The 23,990-nt window shown below is 38.7% G+C and overlaps 1 protein-coding gene and 1 pseudogene across 1 annotated transcript; both read right to left on the minus strand.

Annotated features, from left to right (window-relative positions):
- Positions 1-8,565: 8,565 nt before the first annotated feature.
- LOC137188529 (hydroxysteroid 11-beta-dehydrogenase 1-like protein) lies at positions 8,566-10,499 on the minus strand (annotated as a pseudogene).
- Positions 10,500-15,249: 4,750 nt separating this feature from the next.
- Positions 15,250-22,595, minus strand: LOC137187973 (hydroxysteroid 11-beta-dehydrogenase 1-like protein). Its single transcript, XM_067597294.1, has 6 exons — positions 22,386-22,595; positions 18,844-18,974; positions 18,257-18,460; positions 18,079-18,172; positions 17,150-17,315; positions 15,250-16,944 (listed from the first exon to the last, which is right to left on the minus strand). Exons 1-6 carry the CDS (start codon positions 22,468-22,470, stop codon positions 16,761-16,763), a joined length of 864 nt encoding a protein of 287 aa, XP_067453395.1. The 5' UTR covers positions 22,471-22,595; the 3' UTR covers positions 15,250-16,760.
- Between the last annotated feature and the right edge of the window lie 1,395 nt (positions 22,596-23,990).

A 23,990-nucleotide genomic window follows, 5' to 3' on the forward strand; every position in this document is an offset into this window, starting at 1 on the left:
CTGCTCTCATCATGAAGATCTCTCTCGCTTTGCACTTTGCCAATTTCCCATGATTGAATGTAATTGGGACCAGATAACCCTCTCTCTCTCTGTCTCTCTCTCTCTCTCTCCCTCTCTGTCTCTCTCTCTCTGTCTCTCCTCTCCAGCAGTCTTTGATCACTTCTGACCTGGCTCCAGCTCAACTCTGACACACTGGCAACAATTTCTTGGGTGGTTTGTGATTGCTCACAGACAGACAGATAGAGAGATATATTGAGTATTGATATGTGAGTCTCAAAATCCAACTTGCTGCAGGGAATATTACAACTTTATTCTCTGGAATTTTTGGAGTTTGTGCAATGAGTTATCTCACAGCCATAAATACATCCATGCATTAGAGCAGCGTGAGTTATTTGTATACGGCTGTTTATGCGTGTGTGTGTGTGTGCATTTCATGAGTGATTGTCTTGAGGGAATAGAACAAGATGTGCACAAAGATTCCCAAATTCGATTCAGGAGATTTGTAAATCCTGTGCAAATTAGTGTTGCCTCTTTCTTTTCTCCCCGCCATACTCCTCTTTGAAACTTGTCTTCTGAGGCAATCACTCCCAGATGCAGAATATTAGACATAATCACTTCCATTTGCCGGCTCTTTTACTCTCACTGCGAGGTGACATGCCGTCTCCCTCTGACATCTCCTCACAATGGACAATTACAGAGCACTCATCAATCACTTTCAGCACAGAACTTTGACACCCAAAATCTGGTAGAAATCATCTCATTTGATAACCTAGAGAACTCTAAAAATTCTCTTCAATGTATGATAGGCACATATCTTCTCCATTGTGTGTGAGTGCCCCTATCAGTGCTGTCCAGTGCACCATTTTAAAAACTGTCAAGTGCACTCAATATAATTTTCATAAGCCCTTTACTTATAAGTGTAGAGCACATACATACTGGAAGAGTTGCTTTTGATCTACCGTTTGATACGAATACTGTGTCAAGGGTATTGGCTCAGCTTTAAAGATAGCCACGTGCTTACAGCTATTCTGCTGGGGGAAACTGTCGTTCAGGCTGCCATATGGAAAAGTTGAAAATCACAGACAAAGGAGACTGACATGTGGAATTCGAGGTGTCCATCTCTCTACCTTTAGACTTTTTACACCTTTTTCCTCCATCTCCCTACATGTCAAAACCTTGTCCTCTATCCTAATTTTTACTTCATTCCTTTTCCTCCTTGTTCTTCCCCTCGTGCCCAACCACCAACCTTCCTCCTCTCCCATTCACCTTCATCTCCTACCATCCCTCTCTCTCCCTCTCTCTCTTCCCTCTATCCTTCATTCTCGGAGACAGACAATAAAGCAAGCTTTTCCATGGCTGACCTGCAATTCACCCCTACCTCCACGCCATCCCAAACCACAGACAGAGGGGTGAGTTACAGCCCGAGATCCAATGTGGTGAGGAGCGGTCCTGGATCCAGGGCCAGATTTGGGTCCCACAGGGCTTTTGGCCCCTGTGGCCCGTCTACTCTGTTCAGCTCAGCACTGATGGGGTCACACAGACTCCAGACATGCACACACCGCTCACATCACTGGTCTCATCGAGGGAAATTCCTATGGGTTCGGAAGGAATAAAGGAAGTGAGATGGAGGGGAAAAGGGAGAAGAATGTAGAAATGAAGGAAAGAAGAAATTCTGTTTCACTGAGGGAGAGAGGGACCTGCAATTGCACTTGGGCCAAAGTGACTCCTCTAAAATGTGTCTGTTCTTGAGAAAGAAGCAGAGCAAATTTTGACATCCATCTAATTCTAGGCACGTGCTTCATCCCGCTTTTCTCACGACCCTCATTTGACACAGCCACATCGCTGACCTTTAGATCTCTCAGTTGGCAAGAAGAAATTATAGTTCATGTGAATCAGATGTTACAGAGAGGAAACTGAGTGCTCCTTCACTGCCTGGCAGCTCAGTCAGAGGAGGAGCACCTGTTTCCAAATAAATCTTAAGATAAAAATGATATACTGTAGCTCGATCATATGTCTGGAAATGTGGAAATCTGATTCCTTACGCATGCATACTGTTTTTTTACTCCCACGTGAATTCTTCATCTATCACCCCAAGTTATAAGTTCCCACTTTGTGCTCCCCTTATCTTAAGTAAATCCTAGAATTCTGTATTTAAAGCAGAGACCAGAGTCACATGTCTCTGCAGCCGCCTTCATCCCAGAGAGGCTACAGATCATTTTGACCCCGGGGTCCCACGGCAGAGGTGGAGGCCCAGCCAGCCTTCACTGGTGGAACCATGAACCGTGTCAGGTCGTGTCAGCTCTCTGCTCAGCTCCCTTTACTTGAATGTAAATAAAGCCAGTCTGGCTTGGTTCCACACCACCAGCACCACTCGACCTCTTTTGTCAGAGCCAGCGGATGACATCCTAACAGGAGGGCCTATGCTTTAAAGCACTTGTTCATCTTGGAAAAAATAAAGTAGGGTAAAAAATATCCTTAATGGTAAAGTTGGTTAACTATTACATTTTTTTGCAAATTCAGCAAACTAGATATAACACATATGAGAGTAGTATCAATCTTATCATCTAACTTTCCACCAGATAGTAAATTAGCATGTTTGCCTAAATACCAAACTATACCTTTAAATGTAAGTTATCTATTGTTTTCATACTATATCTATCAGTATCCATGAGGCCTTTTTTGTCCTTGACAAAAGCAAAATCCAATCAAGCTTTGCTCAGTCCCCAAGAATAACACAATTTAACAGGGCACCTCATCCCAAAGTAAAGAAAGAGGAGAGTCTAGACCTGGTCCCAAGAGGTCATAAATTGTTGAGGCAGACCCAGTTTGGGCAGGGAATTGAGTGCAGGCAGAAGCTCCCTTAAAGAGTCCAGTGGTCTCTGTTTCTCCCAGAGTTTAACCCTCTCACCTCCTCTCATTGGCCACTCTTTTATTCAGTTGGCTGATTTATTGGAGTTCACAAGGGAGAAAAACAAGCATAGCACAGCCATCAGCCTTGCCTGTGATAAATGACCCAAGCTGCTATCTTCATCTCAAGTAGTACCTATAGTTCCAGTGGGTGAGAAAGGGTACATATGTGTGTGTGCACTGTTTGTATGTATGTGTAAACTGGGGTTATTTTTGCATTGTACTGCTAATGATAGAAGTAGAAACGACAAACGGAAACAAAAAGAGAACTCATAAAAATATCTTCTTCAGTGACAGACATGAGAATGAATGATCTTTTTACACCATTGTAAAAAAAATTAAACAAAACTGCAATCAATATATGATACAGTCTTTCTTTTTCTGTCTCACCAGGGTCCCCCCTATCCCTGGTCCTGCCCCTGGCTGCCCCGATGCAACACAGCCCCTCTTCTCCCCAAATGAAATTCTTTGGAAAGTCATTTTATATCACCCTTTGACTGTGCATTGAACTGTAAAACCACCCCATTGGAAACAAAATAAAAGGATAGGAGAGGGAGAGAAGGGGGGGATGGGGCAAGGAGGAGAATTATAATTCTTTGCAGGCCTTTGGTATTAACCCAAACACCAGAGCTGTCAGCAGTTCAGAGAGGGAGGTGCGAGGGGCAAACATTCAGTGTTAATTGGCACTTTGTAAGCTCTGAGCCTTCCTTTTGTGAGGGAAGTGGAAGAGAGAGTGAGTGAGCAAGAGGGGGGAGGAGGAGTGGTCAGCAGAGGGGGGTGAGGGAGAGAGAGAGAGAGAGAGAGAGAGAGAGAGCTCTTGTTCTTTTAGGTTTGTTGGGCCTTGTTGAGGGTGTTTACGGTTCACTTCTTATCCTTTGTTAATTGGGCTTTCTCTCCCCCAATGAAAAAAGAAAAAAAGAAAAAGAAAAATTCATGTAACCCCCAGCCTGCCACCCATGCTCCCTGTGACTCTCCCCACCAGCCTGATCAGAAAGAGAGGGATAAATAACAAGAACATAACGAAAGGATTGTCCTGTGAACATCATTAAACTTTTAAAAACACTTAAATCCCTGAATATGGCTCCATATTTTATCAAATGACATGACTGAATCCGTGCTGGCTAGTGCTAAACACTTTAAATTTGAAAAAAAAAATCATTGTTTATATAACCTTGAATCATTTCATATTTGGATGCTGATTTTGAAATTATTATTTATTTGCTTCTTCAGGTGCCAAATATCAAAAGAAAAATCTGCAGCAACCATCTGATGTTCACTGAGTTTCTCAGAAAAACAGGAATACAGCAATGTCAGACCATTAGGTACAGGATGTAAAAACACCCTCTCTCCTCTTTGTGGATCCTCTCCTTCCGCCGATGTGTTTGGAGTTATCTGAAATAATTAGAGAGGAAGAGATTGGCAGACAGAGAGAGAGAGAGAGAAAGAGAGAGAGAGATAGGAAGGCACCTGTCTTTGAAAGAGAGAGGGGAAGGGGGGGGTAGAGTTGTTGGCATGAGGCTGGTGTACTCTGCTTCACAGCACCTCTGGCCTCTTTCTGTCTTTCCCTCTCTCTCCCACTGACTGATGTAAATAATAATAGTGCCAGTACTGAAAGGACACAGGTGTCAACCATTGTGCTGGTCTGAATGGACCTGGGGGAAGCAGGTCAGGGGTCACAGGGCCACCTCAGCCACCTCTCACACCCACAGTTTTTATTCACACTGACGCTCTCTTTCATAGGTTTTCAATTTGCCCCCACCACCACCCCCCCTGTCTCTCTTGCTCACTCTCTCCTTTTGTTATCATAGCTCAATGTTTTGGGAAAACTTTTCAGAGGTCATGCACAAGCTTGGTATTCAGGAAGATTAACATTCTTTTCAAAATTAATCGCTCTGCACAACTATGTAGATCAATGGCTGGTTTCAATTTCAAGAGGCAATAAATGGATATTTGATTCAAGGGACAATTTAAATTTATGGTTATAATATTTATGGTTATAGAATATTTTATCAATGACTGAAGTCATTACTTGCATTATTCAGAACATGTTCACATATTTGTTTCATTCAGCAACATAATGTTACAAGCTTCTACAGCAGCTGCAACTCTGCTACTTCAAAATAAAACAAACAAGATATACAGTTTATATTGAAAGCCTTGAAAGGAATCACACTGACGCTTTGACACTTTAGGAAATATGCGTATTCACTTTTTTGCCAAGAGTTAGATAAGATTGATTGAACTCACATATCTGTCCTTGTAGCTGGAGCCAGCAGCCGGTTAGCTTAGCTTAGCATAAAGACTGGAAGCAGGGGGAAACAGCTAGCGGCTCTGTCCAATAACAGTAACAAAATCTGCATAAATTTATCTTGTTTTTGAAAGTTGTACAAAAAGAAAAGTGTAAAAATGATAATTTGCTGTTTACTGGGGTCTACTGTATGTACCAGACTATTTCTTGGCCGGGATCAGTTGCCAGGCAACCCACGGATATTCCAGGAAATTCTTTACTTTATGCTAAGCTAAGCTAACTGGCTGCGGCCCCCAGTTAGAAATTTACTGTATTTAATTTTAATGACCAAATTTTTAATAAGAGAACTTCATGCATGCATTTGAAAAAAAAAAATTGCAGCTTGTTTTAAAATTGCACTTTTTTCACGTGTGTGTGTCAGTTTTTTTCAGAGATTACTTTTAATTGCTTCTCTTATCTCCTTTTCTGTAGCACTGTTACACCACCATATGAATAAAAAACATTCTGTGCATTATTTCTTGCTCATGGTTTACTTTGCCATCCCCCCTTCCACCTTCACACAGGAGGCTCCTGAGTCCTATCCCCACTAGTTGGCTACCCATTCTCTATCCGGTGGGTGATAGATTTCACACACACACAAGACACACAAGCCAGCAAGCATGCATGACACGATGCCTGTGTGTATGTGTGCACCAAAGCCGTTCTTTCTGTAATGCTTAAAGTAACTGATGGGTGAAGCTGGATGGAGAGTTGTGGACCCAGTGTCCTTTGTGCTCAAAGAACCAGGACAAGAAAGACTCATAAATTGAGTCTGGTGCATGATGGTTGAGATGTACTGTACTATTTCCATGGATAGGTGACTATTTATGGTCTGAAACATGACATTTCTGCGGCATCAGCAAACTTTGTGAGCAAATATAAAACTGAGGACATATGAAAAAAGGTTATAGACTTATTTTACATGTCATTTGATTTTACTATTGTAGCACATATGCAGATTGTCTTTTTTTATCTGTCGATATAGAGATTAATTTACTATATGTGCTGCATCATGGATATTAAAACACAATTCAGCCTCAATCACAAACCTCTGTAAGTACGATTGGCCAATCAGACTGACACCTTTCAAGTTTTATGTGTAGTTAGGAAAGCGGCCAGCCTCAGCTTTGGTCTTGGCCTTGAGTGTTTGCAGTCATAATGAAAATGTTTGATCTTGATATAGGGCCGAGTCTGAATCCCTGGGGGAAAATCACCATGATACTGAAGCTATAAGTGTAGTGTAGTTTGTTTGCAGCGTGCATGGCAGTGGATAGTAACCAAGAAAGACATAAATACAACCATAGATGCATCAAGGTTTCAGTATTTATGCTATATTTGCTTGTGTGTGCATTATAGTGACTGTTTTAAGTGTGGTTGGATGCTCCTCAGCCTATAAGATCCATGCTTGGTGGAGATGGAGATGCTCAGGAAGGGTGAGAGGATTTATTACCGAGCATTAGGAGCACTAATCTGTTGCAGGTGTTTCTGGCTGTTCACCCAGGCCATGCCTGCTCTCCTCCCCAGGAGGCCCCACCATATTTGTGTGTGTGTGTGTGTGTGTGTGTGTGTGTGTGTGTGTGTGTGTGTGTGTGTGTGTGTGTGTGTGTGTGTGTGTGTGTGTGTGACAGAGAAAGAAACAGAAGGAGCGAGAGGAAGGGAGACATTTTTTTACACGGCATCTGCAGAGGGATTATAGCATCTCCACAACCCTCTCAAATCATCAAGAGTGTCAAGATAAGGACAAAGAGAACATGTATTTGATGACTTTTCTCCATCTATCATATCAAACAAAAGACCACAAGAGAACAGCAGCAGTGCAAGAGAACTGTGCAGTCCCCATGCCAAACTTTTATATTACAGATTCAAGGCCACTTATTCTCACTCTAGGAGAGTCATTTATATGAATCTGAGAAAACTTTTTTTGTTTTTGTTTCTCAACTTTTAAAATCACACTATAAGTTTTAGTGTGGCTTCTTTTTTTGTGACGGTGACAACTCACTACAGGTATACAGTAGAAAACCACTTTATCAGCAGGGCACAACCTCTAGGGTGTATTACAATAAAGAAAAGACCACCAGGATGGATTGAGCCAATAGCTTTACAGGAAGCCTGCGGTGCCTTTGGGGATGATGAACAAAGACACAAAGGAACCCGCTGAGAAAGTACTGCTCTGTAGGAAGTCTGCAATGCCTAGTGTGACCAGCTTTGGAAAGATGAAACTAAATGAAATGGAGAAGAATGGAGATGGTGAGGAATTCAGATGTGGAGAACAGTGTAGTCAGGATAAGGAAACTGGGCAGGCGAGGACTGATATGATGATGAAGGTTTAAAAAACAACAACAGATAATTCAGTCTGTGAAGACATGTGACCAGTATTGTTTTTTATCCAAAGACTTCAGTATTACAAAGCAGTGATTTCTGATTACTTGTTGTTGTATATCATGTCTTGGAGGCTGGGGAAAACAGTGCAGAGATATTCATAATAGAACATCTAACTTTGCTACTTTGGTACTACTGCCCTCATGTGGACATTCAAAGTATCGTTCAGATAAGGCTATAACCCACTTTTTCAACAAGTGGATCATATAGCATACACTTGTATTGATTCTCATTAGTATGTATGACTGAATGCTTCAATTACAAAAAAAGGATAGACACATAAGTTACCTCATAACAGTCCACTATCAAATAAAGGCCAAAATGAATTGAAAAAAAAATAAAAGACTGGACAAAAGAAGAAATTAAACTGTTAGCATGGAGAACATGTACCTTTATTTGTTCTCTTCTTTTATTAAGCCTCTTTCCATAGAACTGCAGTAATGTGAACATCTTGAGGTTTTCTCTGCTGAATCTAAGACTGCATGTTCTTCTATGGAATGCTGCCACATGCGTTGTCTTCTGAGTAGTGAACAAGGATTTTTTTGATTTTGAACCTAATGGCCGCTGGTACAGTAGTAAGTGGACTGTACTGGTTGTACTGTACAGATAGGAGGTAGGCTAAAATTAAACAAACCCGTGCCACTGGCTTTTCTCCCTTGTGGACTTTTTGTAAATGGACATCTCCCAACAGTATGGTACAGAAGAGAGGACAAGGTTCAGATGCTTTATTAAATAGTAACCTCATCCATTTGCCTGTGATGGAAATGACTTATCCAACTGGAAATATGAAGATTTGTGCAGATTGTCTGTGTGAACAAGAATATGAAGGCTAAATTTGGGTAAAGGGATATATCAAATATAAGACAGGACTGTTCAGAGTCTCAACATGGCAAGCATATATCAATACATGATAAATATGATGTCATACGTTCTATACCAATTAATAATCTGCATTTTAGGACCTGGATAATGGTATTAGAGATAAATTTTACTCATGCATTATAGTTGTAGGAGTTTTGGATGATGTAGTCCGTGATGAAAGGGAACCAGTCTTTGGTGAGCGTCAAAATCTGGGTGAACCAAGGGTAGAAGAGCTCTGACTGTCTTGTTGCTCCTGTAATGATGATGTTCTTGGCTGCATCTGTGGCAGGGTAGACTGGTACATTAGTGACTCCCCTGGGATATAGAAAAGTACTGCATTTAACTACTGTGGATTGCACATCTTAAAAATCTGCACAGAACCAATAATGATACCAAATATCTATCAGTTAATCAATACAAATGTATTAGTGTGCACTGAGCAACATGGCACTGATCAGTTTGCTGTACCCGAGACACTTTGCATTTGGGCTTGATTGAAATACTCACAGTATACTTGACTAACCTGACTTTCTCCATAGCTGAATCAGCAATGAGCCCCAGTGTACATATAGAGATGGACACATTGCTCTTCTTCATAGCCAACTTGTGCTGAAGGGACCCGAAGAAACCATTCAAGGCAAATTTTTTTGAGGTATACGCTGCCACGAAGGGACTGGGCATTTTACCTGTGAAGCATCAAGAGTAAGGTCTCATAACTCAGTTTTGTCAGATGTAATTGAGGCCTTTTTTTTTTTTTAATACACACATACAATGTAATTTGTATATATACATATACAAGAACCTTATGGGATTCATCACTATTGTACTCATTGAAAATGTTGAGTAAGAACTAAATTTACATGTGGACTACTTATAGTCCTTAAATGATTTGTGGCATCTTGGCCACGAAATAGCAAATAAAACCAATGGCCAATGTGGTTGAGAAACAGATATTGTATTTTATACTAGTTTACTGGAAATATTGCATAAACTGATATGATGGTTGCAGAACTCTTTAGCCAGTTGACAGAATATTGGTTTGAGCTTTGAGTCCATTTATATGTTGAAATATTCACTAACCCATTGTCAAACTTTGTCCCTCTTTGCTGTTATTACTATCTGGGCACCAAAGCGGGCATAGTGATATGCCATTTGTTCACCAATACCCACCCGTACTAGCCCCAGTCACCAATACCCTGGCACCTCTGAGAGATTCTGAAACAAATTCATACAGTTTTTGGTAGAATAAGGCATTACACATTATCAATATATGAAAGAAATAAAAATAAAAATAAAATAATATTTCAGTTTCATTCTATGAAAACAGTATCTGTATTTTTCCAATAGCATGAAGGCCGACACCATAAAAAGATAAACTAATCAAAGTCCTCCATAGGTTGTTTCAGGTTAAAGTACATTGAGACTTCTCAACTTTGAGTCATTGTTGGTTATCGTAAACAAAATCACTGACCTTGAGGTTGGGGGAGATGGAACTCATAGCCATAATCCTGTCTCCTCTTTTTATGGGCTAATGGAATAGTTAGATACTGTGTTCATTTGGTAGCTTAGTACTGTACTCTTGTTGTTTCTAATATGCTGCTACTTTTTGTTTTCGAAGCAATTCAGTGCAGCTCCTCTTACAACTTATCCTTTGCGTAATGTCAGTTAAATTTATGTAAGATACAGGTTTATTAAAAGTTCTCTTTCCCATCGAAATCCTGCTTAAATATGGAGACACAATATCAATGTGTTTTGTACTGTGTCGTCATCAACTATGTAGTCAAGTCACATGTATGAAGTTGTGGTAGTAGTTTTTCATAGGGTGATATAATGTTGTAATTGTTGAAGGGGATGTGCACGTACACTACCCCATTGACTCAAACCATATCATTTCATTACTTGTGGAAACTCGATTGCACACTGAGCTCTTACAACGTGGATAAATGCTGTGTTCTCTGTCTGGTATAACGCCTCAGTCACAAGCAAGTCAGATTATCACCAATTACTCACTCGGTTTGGGCCCCTTTTCCCCAATTCCCCCAGGGACACATTGAACTTTCATCATGATCATTATACACTGAAATTTTGTCCAGTGCAGTGTATGATTTGTCCATTTTCCATGAAGTTCAGGCTGCTCGATCTCAGTTAAATGGTTCACACTGCAATGGACCATGTACACCCCGATATGATGGTTGGGATTATGGGGCACTGTACTGAATTTGCTGAAGTAAGTTTGATGGAATTTCAGCATTTTTTAATTACATTTTAGGGTTTTTTTTTGCCTGAAAGTGAAAAAAAAACAGTGATTTCAACAGGTAGGGATATTACAATAATACAGTACTCAGTTGTGAAACATTTTCTGTGTCAAAGTTCAGCAATAAATCATCACGAAGAACTGAACAAAATAGCAATACAATATTAAAATCATGATATGGGATTTTGGTCATTATAATTTTGTGAAATGGCCTGAGTTTATATTTCATGGTGTGCCTTGAAATTAATACATATTCCAGTACTACTAATGATTTTCTCTCTCAAATGAGCCATCCCCAAAATACTGTATTATTTCAATTAACTTCTAATGATAGGTTCAAAAACAAATAGCATTTAACAGATTCAGAAAGAACAGACATTTGTGTAATTATTTGCCACATACATCGCACTAAGATCCAGGAAAATATTTAGTACTTTGTCCAATTTCTATGTCAGGTCACACAGAAGGTTGGTGTAATTTGTTGAACTTACCTGTAGATGGCCTCAAGTTACACACAACAGATTCAAGACCTTTTCACAGCCTATGACTTTCAGTTGTTCTTTAACAAATAAAATAGGTTTAGTATATGTAGATGTGGGAGTGGTATCAAACATCAGAAACACATAAAAATCAATTTTTGGGGGGAGGATTTCTCATTTCCTGCTGTGATTTAAAATTATTCTATATCTATATTTTTTTCGTCTTGGTAATAATACAATAGTCTCACAACAATTCATCTAAAATATAAATGTTACACACATTAATATTGTGTTACATACTGTAGACAGCATGCATCCAAATGGTTCAGAAATTCAGTTCAATATGTCATAAAAAACTGTCCATCATTTGAAAGTTATCTTTAATTGCCTGAGCTGTATGTTCATGACTTTGTTATTTGACATGAATATTAGTTCATTATTAAAAGCCCCAAGAAAGAAATCTTCACCTGTAAGCCATTAAGTGTATTTCACACCATTGTGTAGATGAATAACACTGTAATACCTATGGTATCACCACTTGCGAGTCTATCACCACCTATCATTGCACTGAAAAATAAAGCACTGAATGTTAACAGGTACAGTGGGGTCCAAAAGTCTGAGATCACTAGTCAAGATACTTGTGTTTTGCATTAGGTTCAAATGTAAAACTATTTTTTTCATAACAAATGATAATATCAGATCAACAATTTGAGTGAAAAATTTGAATCTTTGAAAAATGTGCATCAATTTCAGAATATCTTAGTATTTGGTATGTCCCCCTTTTGCTTTAATGACAGCATGCACTCCAGCTGGCATGGACTCCGCAAGTTTGTGCAAAACCTGATGACCCATATTATCCCAGCATGATTTGACAATGTTCCAAAGAGCTTCTTGTGATGTAACAGAATGCTTGGCTTTCTCAGGCTTCAAGTGCCCCATAAATGTTCAATGCCATTGAGATCAGGTGACTGTGGAGGAAAGTCCATGACAGTTAGGACTCCTTGGTCATCTATGGTCTTCAAGTAGTTCGTGCAGAGCTTTGAGGTGTGTTTGGGGTCATTATCCTGCTGCAGTATGACTCCTTCTCCACAGATGCAAACCAGAAGGTATAACATGTCTCTGAAGAATGGAGTGATATTTTTCCTTGGTCAAGGTGGAGTCAATTCAGTGCAGACCCAGACCTGAATATTTCCTCCACCATGTTTCACTGTCAGTTTAATACACTGCGATATCATTCTCTCCTGTTTATCTCCTTACATATACCCCTCTGTTACTGCCATAATCTCAAACTTTGACTTTTTTCCAGTCATCCACTGTGAGATGCTGCTATTTCTTAGCCAACCCCAAGTGTTTGGCCTTATTTCCCCTCCTGAGAAGTGGTTTAGAAACTGCTTCTCATCCTCTGAGACCACTCCAAGACAGCCTTCTTTTGACAGTACTTTTGTTGATTGGAGTCTTGCGTTCTTTATTTAGCAAATTTCGTGTCTGTGTTTAAGTTGCTTTTCTATCTCTCAGGGAACTAACCTTGATGTATTGATGTTCTGACGTTGTGGTCACTTTTGTTCTGCCTGATCATGCTTTGGATATAACTGATCCAGTTTCTGCAAAGCATTTAGAGTTCCATGCACTGCCCCCTTAGAAACCTTTAGTGTAGCCATGATTTTACACTGAGAAAGCCCCTCTTTGCTTTGAATAACAATTTGACTTCTGACACTTTCACTGAGTTCTGATCCCATGTGTCCCACTACCACAATCCACTTAGTAAGCAATGATCTTCTTGAAACTTGAAGCACAGCCATATTTAAAACAGGTGAACACTGGCTACAAGTTGAGTTACTTGAACAAGCCTCTGATCAGCAGATCAAATCCACCTGATTGTCACCTGAATGCATGCTTCAATGGAAAGGAAATCTGACCTTTTTTACAAAGGAGTTAAGGTTGTCACTGCCACAAATTTGCTTAAATTTGATTGCTGACCTAGAAAAAGTGTGTTCACCAAAGCGGTTCTTTCTGTAATGCTTAAAGTAACTGATGGGTGAAGCTGGATGGAGAGTTGTGGACCCAGTGTCCTTTGTGCTCAAAGAACCAGGATAAGAAAGACTCATAAATTGAGTCTGGTGCATGATGGTTGAGATGTACTGTACTATTTCCATGGATAGGTGACTATTTACGGTCTGAAACATGACATTTCTGCTGCATCAGCAAACTTTGTGAGCAAATATAAAACTGAGGATGTATTAAAAAAAAATATAGACTTATTTTACATGTCATTTGATTTTACTATTGTAGCACATATGCAGATTGTCTTTTTTTATCTGTCGATATAGAGATTAATTTACTATATGTGCTGCATCATGGATATTAAAACACAATTCAGCCTCAATCACAAACCTCTGTAAGTACGATTGGCCAATCAGACTGACACCTTTCAAGTTTTATGTGTAGTTAGGAAAGCGGCCAGCCTCAGCTTTGGTCTTGGCCTTGAGTGTTTGCAGTCATAATGAAAATGTTTGATCTTGATATAGGGCCGAGTCTGAATCCCTGGGGGAAAATCACCATGATACTGAAGCTATAAGTGTAGTGTAGTTTGTTTGCAGCGTGCATGGCAGTGGATAGTAACCAAGAAAGACATAAATACAACCATAGATGCATCAAGGTTTCAGTATTTATGCTATATTTGCTTGTGTGTGCATTATAGTGACTGTTTTAAGTGTGGTTGGATGCTCCTCAGCCTATAAGATCCATGCTTGGTGGAGATGGAGATGCTCAGGAAGGGTGAGAGGATTTATTACCAAGCATTAGGAGTACTAATCTGTTGCAGGTGTTTCTGGCTGTTCACCCAGGCCATGCCTGCTCTCCTCCCCAGGAGGCCCCACCATGTGTGTGTGTGTGTGTGTGTGTGTGTGTGTGTGTGTGTGTGTTTGTGTGACAGAGAAAGAAACAGAAGGAGCGAGAGGAAGGGAGACATTTTTTTACACGGCATCTGCAGAGGGATTATAGCATCTCCACAACCCTCTCAAATCATCAAGAGTGTCAAGATAAGGACAAAGAGAACATGTATTTGATGACTTTTCTCCATCTATCATATCAAACAAAAGACCACAAGAGAACAGCAGCAGTGCAAGAGAACTGTGCAGTCCCCATGCCAAACTTTTATATTACAGATTCAAGGCCACTTATTCTCACTCTAGGAGAGTCATTTATATGAATCTGAGAAAACTTTTTTTGTTTTTGTTTCTCAACTTTTAAAATCACACTATAAGTTTTAGTGTGGCTTCTTTTTTTGTGACGGTGACAACTCACTACAGGTATACAGTAGAAAACCACTTTATCAGCAGGGCACAACCTCTAGGGTGTATTACAATAAAGAAAAGACCACCAGGATGGATTGAGCCAATAGCTTTACAGGAAGCCTGCGGTGCCTTTGGGGATGATGAACAAAGACACAAAGGAACCCGCTGAGAAAGTACTGCTCTGTAGGAAGTCTGCAATGCCTAGTGTGGCCAGCTTTGGAAAGATGAAACTAAATGAAATGGAGAAGAATGGAGATGGTGAGGAATTCAGATGTGGAGAACAGTGTAGTCAGGATAAGGAAACTGGGCAGGCGAGGACTGATATGATGATGAAGGTTTAAAAAACAACAACAGATAATTCAGTCTGTGAAGACATGTGACCAGTATTGTTTTTTATCCAAAGACTTCAGTATTACATAGCAGTGATTTCTGATTACTTGTTGTTGTATATCATGTCTTGGAGGCTAGGGAAAACAGACAGTGCAGAGATATTCATAATGGAACATCTAACTTTGCTACTTTGGCACTGTACTGCTCTCATAAATAGCAAAGAAGGATTTTTTTTAAAAATTTGCACCCAATGGCTGCTGGTACAGTATTAAGTGAATTGCACAGGCTGTCATTTGCCCGTGATGAAAATTACTTTTCCAAGTGGAAATGCGAAGATTTGGGCAGTTAGTCTGTGTGAACAAGAATATGAAGGCTAAATTTGGGTAGAGGTATATATCAAATATAAGACAGGACTGTCCAGTCTCATCATGGCAAGAATAAATCAATATGTGATAAATATGTATTTCTTAATTTATTTAATTTAATTTAAAAGGGACAGTGTACAGCTCAAACATAAATGTCACCATCTGATGCACCGTACCAGATTATAGCTTCAAGGTAATTCACATTGGTAGTCCCTTGGCGGGTCAGAGCAAAGAAATAAAACAATTACAAACAGTACAGAGTAAAAACAACATAGAAAGTTATAAAAAAAAAAAAAAAAAGAAAACACAAGATGCTAAAAACAAAACTACACACAATAGCACATCACAAATGTATGCTTGTCAAATAAAAGCAAGTTATGAGGACCATAAGATAGAGTATCGAAATCAGTGAGTGCAGAGCTGAGCAGTTTTTAACACACTTTTTAAGTTGGTTTTGAAAGTGCTGATAGGGCTGTGGCTCCTCACATTGTCAAGCAGGGTGTTCCATTGATTTGTGGCTGTTACAGAGAAAGCTGATTGCCCATGTGCAGTGTGGCAAAATGGTACGGTACAATCTCTTATAGAGGATATTCTGGAGGATCTAATAGAAGCGAGTGTACACAAAATCACATAGTGGAGGAGGGGCCACACCATTTAAAATATTATAAACCAGGCATAAATTTGAAAATAATATAAAATTCTCAAAGCTCAGTAAATTGTATTTCTCCAGTACCCTACAGTGATGGAAATGCATTGGCTTTTTTAATCAGTATTGGATAGTTTGTTTGTAAAAGGACTCAAGAGGTTTTAATGCTGTTTCTCCAGCCTGCCCCCAACATGTAATGCAATTGGACATATGGCAAAGGGTCTTATCATGCATAAATATCTTAGCTGCATCCAGAGAAAGAATGTCTAAAATTTGCTAAATTGTACTTTATGGTGTTAACTATTTTTTTAAAACTTGTTTCTCAAAGGTTAGAAAAAACATACTTTTTGTCTTTGACTCAGACATGACTGATCAAGCCAATGTGTGATCCTTTCCAGCACACTTATTAGCTTGGCAGCTGCTAATTCAGCTGTTTTTGCATGTGTATATACAACAGTATCATCTGCATACATGTGCAGTTCTACATCATGACACTGTTGAGGGAGATCATTAATATATAGGCTAAATAATAGAGGACCAAACACTGACCCTTGTGGAACACCCATTGTACATTTCATGTTATTTGATGGTGCGTCACAAACTTTAACACATTGCATCATATCAGATAAATATGAAGACATCCATGGCGTTGCTCTAGATGAGAAGTTAAATTTAGAGAGTCTCAATATTAGAACATCATGATTGACTCTATTGAATGCTTTATACAGATCTAAAAATACTGCACCAACTACTTTATTGAGCCTTGATTTAATTTGCTCTAATAAGTGAAAGGCAGCAGTTTCAATGGAATGAGTTGCTCTAAAGCCAAACTGCATACTATGTAGACCAAAACTGCTTGAATTAAGAAATGCTGTCAGTTGTTCCTATGATGTCATAGGTTCTAAACCAATTAATTTGAATTTCAGGACATGGGTAATGATATTAGATATAAATTTTATTCATGCATTATAGTTGTAGGAGTTTTGGATGATGTAGTTTGTGATGAAAGGGAACCAGTCTTTGGTGAGAGTCAAAATCTGGGTGAACCAAGGGTAGAAGAGCTCTGACTGTCTTGTTGCTCCTGTCATGATGATGTTCTTGGCTGCATCTGTGGCAGGGTAGGCTGGTACGTTAGTGACTCCCCTAGGATATAGAAAAGTACTGCATTTAACTACTGTGGATTGCACATCTTAAAAAATCTGCACTGAACCAATAATGACACAGAATATCAGTTAATCAATACAAATGTATTAGTGTGCACTGAGCAACATGACACTTATCAGTTTGCTGTATCCGAGACACTTTGCATTTGGGCTTGATTGAAATACTCACAGTATACTTGACTAACCTGACTTTCTCCATAGCTGAATCAGTATCAATGAGCCCCAGTGTACATATAGAGATGGACACATTGCTCTTCTTCATAGCCAACTCGTGCTGAAGGGACCCGAAGAAACCATTCAAGGCAAATTTTGTTGAGGTATATGGTGCCACGAAGGGACTGGGCATTTTACCTGTGAAGCATCAAGAGTAAGGTCTCATAACTCAGTTTTGTCAGATGTAATTGAGGCCTTTTTCTGAATTTTTTATACACATACAATGTAATTTGTACGTATGGTGCATACATATGAATTAAGAACTTTTTGGGATTCATTGGAATTATACTCATTGAAAATGTTCATGACCAAGAACCAAATTTACACTTAGACTACTTATAAACTCATCCAATAAGTGCAAATCCTTAAATGATTTGTGGTGTTATCTTGGGCACGAAGTAGCAAATAAAACATCAGATAAAATACTAAAATACAGAATATAAAAGATTTAGTGTATTTAGAGTATTATTATTATTTCTTAAAGTACTAAGAAAAATGGACTGGATCTTCAAAAGCAGATGGAGTTTGCTCAGAAGAAAAAATGAAATTTGAACTTTGAACATTACCGTGACACCTGGGCAGACTCCACCTGCTGATGAAGCTCAAATGATATGATCAGAAGCTATTAAATGGACCTTGAGGTGAGATTTTTAAGATTTCTAAGGTAAAGAGTGACCTTTGAAACTCCACATTTCATCATTATTTTGGCCTAGCCTAATATAATAAAAGAAATGAGGACAAACTATACATTATTTGTTATTAATGGGTAAAAACAAAAAAAAACTGTAATGGTCCTATAAGCATCATTCAGCATTATTCATTGTTCATCAGGTTGATAATGTATGTATGTATTTATTTTGCTTACTTCAACATGTCTCTAAAAATGACATTAAAAACGTACCTAAAAGTGATGAAACAACCACTAGTGATCCTTTACTTTGTTCAAGGGAGGCCAGAGCTTTCCATGCCATCTGAATATAGCTGAAGAAGTTGGCCTTTGGAAAGAACACACACACACAAAGGTCAATGCATTCCCCTCTTTTCATGTGCTGATGGACCATCAAAAATGCTGCATTTACCTTCATCAGCCACCTGGTGTGTTCCACATCTCCCTCCCACATGCTGAAGGGGCTTGGGCCAATGTGGTTGAGAACCAGGTAATCCAGACCTCCCAGCTTGTCCAGAGCAAACTCTATCACTTTGTCAGGGTCTGACTCACTGGTCATGTCTGCTGCTATGTAGTGAGCTTTCGGGGCTCCCAAACTCAGGCACTTTTCTGCCACCTATGACCCAAGATCAGAACAAATGTGTTAACTGTCCTATGCAGCTGCAGAACAGAGTAAAGAAAACATCTTTGGCTTTCTGTAATACTGTCATTTCAACCAACTAAAGAAAGATTGTTATTAACCAATAGCCAGATGTTGTATTTTATATTAGTTTACTGAAAATACACATGCATAAAGTCCTTAAATGATTTGTGGCATCTTGGCCACGAAATAGCAAATAAAACCAATGGTAAATGTGGTTGAGAAACAGATGTTGTATTTTATACTAGTTTACTGGAAATATTGCATAAACTGATATGATGTTTCTCAACATTGGTTGAGAAACTGATATCTGTTTCTCAACCAATGTGGTCCATTTGTATGTTGAAAGATTCACTAACCTGTTGTAATACTTTGCCCCTCCTTGCTGTTATTACTATCTGGGCACCAAAGTGGGCATAGTGATATGCCATTTGTTCACCAATACCCGTACTGGCTCCAGTCACCAATACCCTGGCACCTCTGAGAGATTCTGAAACAAATTCATACAGTTTTTGGTAGAATAAGGCATTACACATTATCAATATATGAAAGAAATATAAATAAATAAAATCATATGGGGGGTGTAACCACAGGTTTGATGATGGCAATAAATAAATATTTCAATTTGAGTACCACTGACACACCCTTTGATGTAAATAAAAATAGTCCTACTGGTATTTTGCCTGGGCAGACATTTGTGCCCTTTGTAAATATACATTTGTTAAATATACATTTGTATATAATAATTTCAAAATGTTTATCAAGTGTTATCACATTGAACCAGTTATTTCAGTTTCATTCATGAAAACAGTATCTGTATTTTTCCTGAAAAAAACTGCATGTAGGTCAATACCATAAAAAGATAAACTAATCAAAGTCCTCCATAGGTTGTTTCAGGTTAAAGTACATTGAGACTTCTCAACTTTGAGTCATTGTTGGTTATCGTAAACAAAATCACTGACCTTGAGGTTGGGGGAGATGGAACTCATAGCCATAATCCTGTCTCCTCTTTGTATGGGCTAATGGAATAGTTAGATACTATGTTCATTTGGTAGCTTAGTACTGTACTCTTGTTGTTTCTAATATGCTGCTACTTTTTGTTTTTGAAGCAATTCAGTGCAGCTCCTCTTACAACTTATCCTTTGCGTAATGTCAGTGAAATTTATGTAAGATACAGGTTTATTAAAAGTTCTCTTTCCCATCGAAATCCTGCTTAAATATGGAGTCACAATATCGACGTGTTTTGTACTATGTCGTCATCAAGAATGTAGTCAAGTCACATGTATGAAGTTGTGGTAGTAGTTTTTCATAGGATGATATAATATTGTAACTGTTGAAGGGGATGTGCACGTACACTACCCCACTGACTCAAACCATATCATTTCATTACTTGTGGAAACTCGATTGCACACTGAGCTCTTACAATGTGGATAAATGCTGTGTTCTCTGTCTGGTATAACGCCTCAGTCACAAGCAAGTCAGATTATCACCAATTACTCACTCGGTTTGGGCCTCCTTTTCCAAATTCCTTCAGGGACACATTGAACTTTCATCATTTTTTTCATCAACTAAGACATATAGTTCTCTGAAGTCATCTGAATAATCTACCCCAACAAAATGAACAACAGTGTCTCTAATTGTTTGATCATCATTCCAGTAGTACTAATGATTTTCTTTCTCAAATGAGCCATCTCCAAAATACTGTATTGTGCTGTATTTCAACTTCTATTGATAGGCTCAAAAAACAAATAACACTTAACAAATTCAGAAAGAACAGACATTTGTATAATTATTTGCCACATACATCACACCAAGATTCAGAAAAATATTTAGTACTTTGTCCTTTGGTGTAATTTGTTGAACTTACCTGTAGATGGCCTAAAGTTACACACAACAGATTCAAGACCTTTTTGCAGCCTATGACTTTCAGTTGTTGTAACAAATAAAATAGGTTTAGTGTATAGAGATGTGATGATGATGAAATTTGGTTAAAAAGGGACTGTCCTGATACAGGCCAGTTACTTTACCACCTTACGGTGTGACAAGGCTTTCTTGGGGTCATCTGTTATCTAATTTTTTTTTTCCTTAGATTTGTTGTCATTGTACAGAAAATCTTCACTTGTAAGCCTTTCAGTGTATTTCATACCATTCTGTAAACAAATAACACTGTAATACCCTTGGTAAACCACCTGTGACTCTAACACTATCTGTCACTGAAAAATAAAGCACTGAATGTTAACAGGTACAGTGAGGTCCATAAGTCTAAGATCACTAATCAAGATACTTGTATTTTGCATTTGTTTTGAATGTAATACTATTTTTTTCATTACAATAATAATAATAATAATAATAATAATAATAATAATAATAATAATAATAATAGATTAACAATTGTACGAAAAATGTACATGAATTTCAGAATATTAATTTCAGTACTTGGTATGTCCCTCTTTCTCTTTAATAACAGCATGCACTCAAGCTGGCATGGACTCCACAAGTTTGTGCAAAACATATTATCCCAGCATGATTTGACAATGTTCCAAAGAGCTTCTTGCGATGTAACAGAATGCTTGTTTTTCTCAGTCTTCAAATGCTCTCATAAATGTTCAGTGGGGTTGAAGTCAGGTGACTGTGGAAGAAAGTCTATGACAGTCAGGACTCCTTGGTCTTCTTTGGTCTTCAACTAATTCTTTTAGTGCTTTGAAGTGTGTTTGGGGTCATTATCCTGCTGAAGTATGAGTCCTTCTCCACAAAGATGCAAACCAGAGGTGTACAGCATGTCTCTGAAGAATGGGGTGATACTTCTCCTTGGTCAGAGTGTATTCAATTCAGTGCAGGTGTCCAACTCCGGAGTAGGCAAAACACCCCCTGACTTGAATATTCCCACCACTATGTTTCACTGTCAGTTCAATACACTGTGGTATCATTCTCTCTCCTGTTTGTCTCCTTACATATACCCCTCTGTTACTACCATAAATCTCAAAAATGGATTCATCAGTAAATAGGACTTTTTTTCCCCAGTCATCCACACACATCCCCAAAGTGGTTTAGAAGTGATTTAGAAACTGCTACTTGTCCTCTTAGTCCTTCTTTTGACAGTACTTTTGTTGATTGGAGTCTTGTGTTTTTTGATGAAGTTGCTTCTCTATCTCTCAGGGAACTGAGCTTGATGTATGTATCTTCTGATGTTGTGGTCACTTTTGTTCTGCCTGGTCACACTTTGGATATAACTGATCCAGTTTCTGCAAAGCATTTAGAGTTCCATGCACTGCCCCCTTAAAAACCTTTAGTGTAGCCAGAATTTTACACTGAGAAAGCCCCTCTTTGCTTTGAATAACAATTTGACTTCTGACACTTTCACTTAGTTCTGATGCCATGTTTCCCACTATCACAATGCACTTAGTAAGCAATGATCTTCTGGAAACTTGATGCACAGCGATATTTAAAACAGGTGAACACTAGCTGCAAGTTGAGTTACTTGAGCGAGCCTCTGATGAGTAGATAAAATCCACCTGATTGTAATCTGAATGCATGCTTCAATGGAAGAGATACAACTCAAGGAAATCTGACCTTTTGTACAAAGAAGTTAAGTTGGTCAATGCCACAAATGTGCTTAAACTTGATTGCTGACCTAGAAATAGTGATATATATGTGATATATATAATATATATATATATATATATATATATATATATATATATATATATATATATATATATATATATATATATATATATATATATATATATTTAAATATTTCTGAATCCTCAAACTTTCAATGTGGTCTCAGACCTTTGGACCCCACTGTATAGCAATAGGTTACATAACATTAGATAAATACCTCAACTTCAATTAAGCACAAAACAGAATCACAGTGATCTTGCAGCTGCATCTCCCTTACCTGCATGAAAACTGGGTGCAGTCCACTTGACAGCTAGGAAAACAACACCTACACTAGCTAAAAAGATTTTTGTGAAAGTTTTCATTTTGTAAACTAGTTGGTAGCCTACTTAATTTAAAGTATTTGGTGTAGGAATAAACCAAGAATTCCAGGACTGCCTTGCACAAGAAATATGAGGAAACCAAGGCGATTTATATAATCCCGATTCCCTCCCCTCTCTCTCCTCCAACCATGTAAAAAGTGGGTGTGTTGTTCAGATAAGCGGTTCATTGAACTTGACTCTGGCCGTGGGAAGTAGGGGTGCGGGGGGTGCTGCAGCACCCCCTGACGGATGGTAGAGGACCTGCACGTTCACAGCTATAAACCCTTTGAGACCCGCGAGACCGTATACCAGGCTGTAGCGGCTTTAGTTTTAAAGCTAGAGTGAAAATACTGGTATCATATAAAACTAGACGACCTAAGGCATATATTTGTAACAACCATGCCATGATAGCTTGTCGGAAAGGGGGTTAAATAACGCTCCAAAGTTAGGCTAAATTTTGGCGAGAGAAAAACTGGCCTGGTCATTTTCTAAGGGGTCCCTTGACCTCTCACCTCAAGATATCTGAATGAAAATGGGTTCTGTGGGTAGCAACAAGGCTCTCATTTACAGACATGCCCATTTATGCTAATCCCATGCAGTTTTGGGCAAAATCTATGCAGTTTTTTGCATGCAGTATAAATGTGTAATTTTCACCTTTTCTAAAAATGGTGTATTTGAATATTTCTGCATACTGGGGTCCTTAAACAGTCTTGGAATTGGAAATGACTGGAAAGCTGAGACTCTTGTGGATTCAATGAGCCCAACTGTATTGATTTGTGATGATGTTAGGCCCCACAGTAGTCATTTCATTGTAGTGAGACAATTTTTTGAAACTTGACCTCACTTAATAAAATGACCTATTGTGACCTCTAGGATAATCTCAGCCTCATGAAACTTTACAACCACAAACTCTAGTTTGAGTTTGAGGGCATTCAGAGGATGTGTGGCTTTTCTGCGTATGTTGACAATAAGGGGGGCATCCAATTGCCAAAAAATGCATTTCTTACAGAAATCTCCAAATGTCAAAAGTTTTTGATACCAAATCACAGCACAAATTCCTCTGTGGTGTTCCTCAAGGTCTTGGTTGTGGTATTTTGTAGGGACCATTTTTTATCAATTCTTGAGTGGTCAAAAATTGTTAAATTTTGCACCAAATCTGTGAAACAAACTGTATCAACCCAAAAATTGCTGCAACAAATTATGAGATATAATCAAACATGGGAATGGCTACCATATACTTACATCATAATGTTCTAAGCCCTTATACACTCTAAACTTTCAAAATGTGGCAAAATAGGCGATTAACCATAACACAGTGTTTATTACAGACTTGACTATGACTAGAAAAACTTGACACACAGTGCTGAGCTGCATCTCAAATTAGTCTTCAGGTTGCCTTGCTTTTAGATGATGTATACCACTTCTATGTGGCATATACTGTTGACCTATCATCTCCCCTAAAGTTCCCCTGTCCCCCCCAAAAAAGGGGAAAAATGGTCTATGGTGGGTCTCTAAAGGTTAAA

This window comes from Thunnus thynnus, chromosome 8 (assembly GCF_963924715.1).
Source record: "Thunnus thynnus chromosome 8, fThuThy2.1, whole genome shotgun sequence".
Classification (NCBI taxonomy): Eukaryota; Metazoa; Chordata; class Actinopteri; order Scombriformes; family Scombridae; genus Thunnus; species Thunnus thynnus.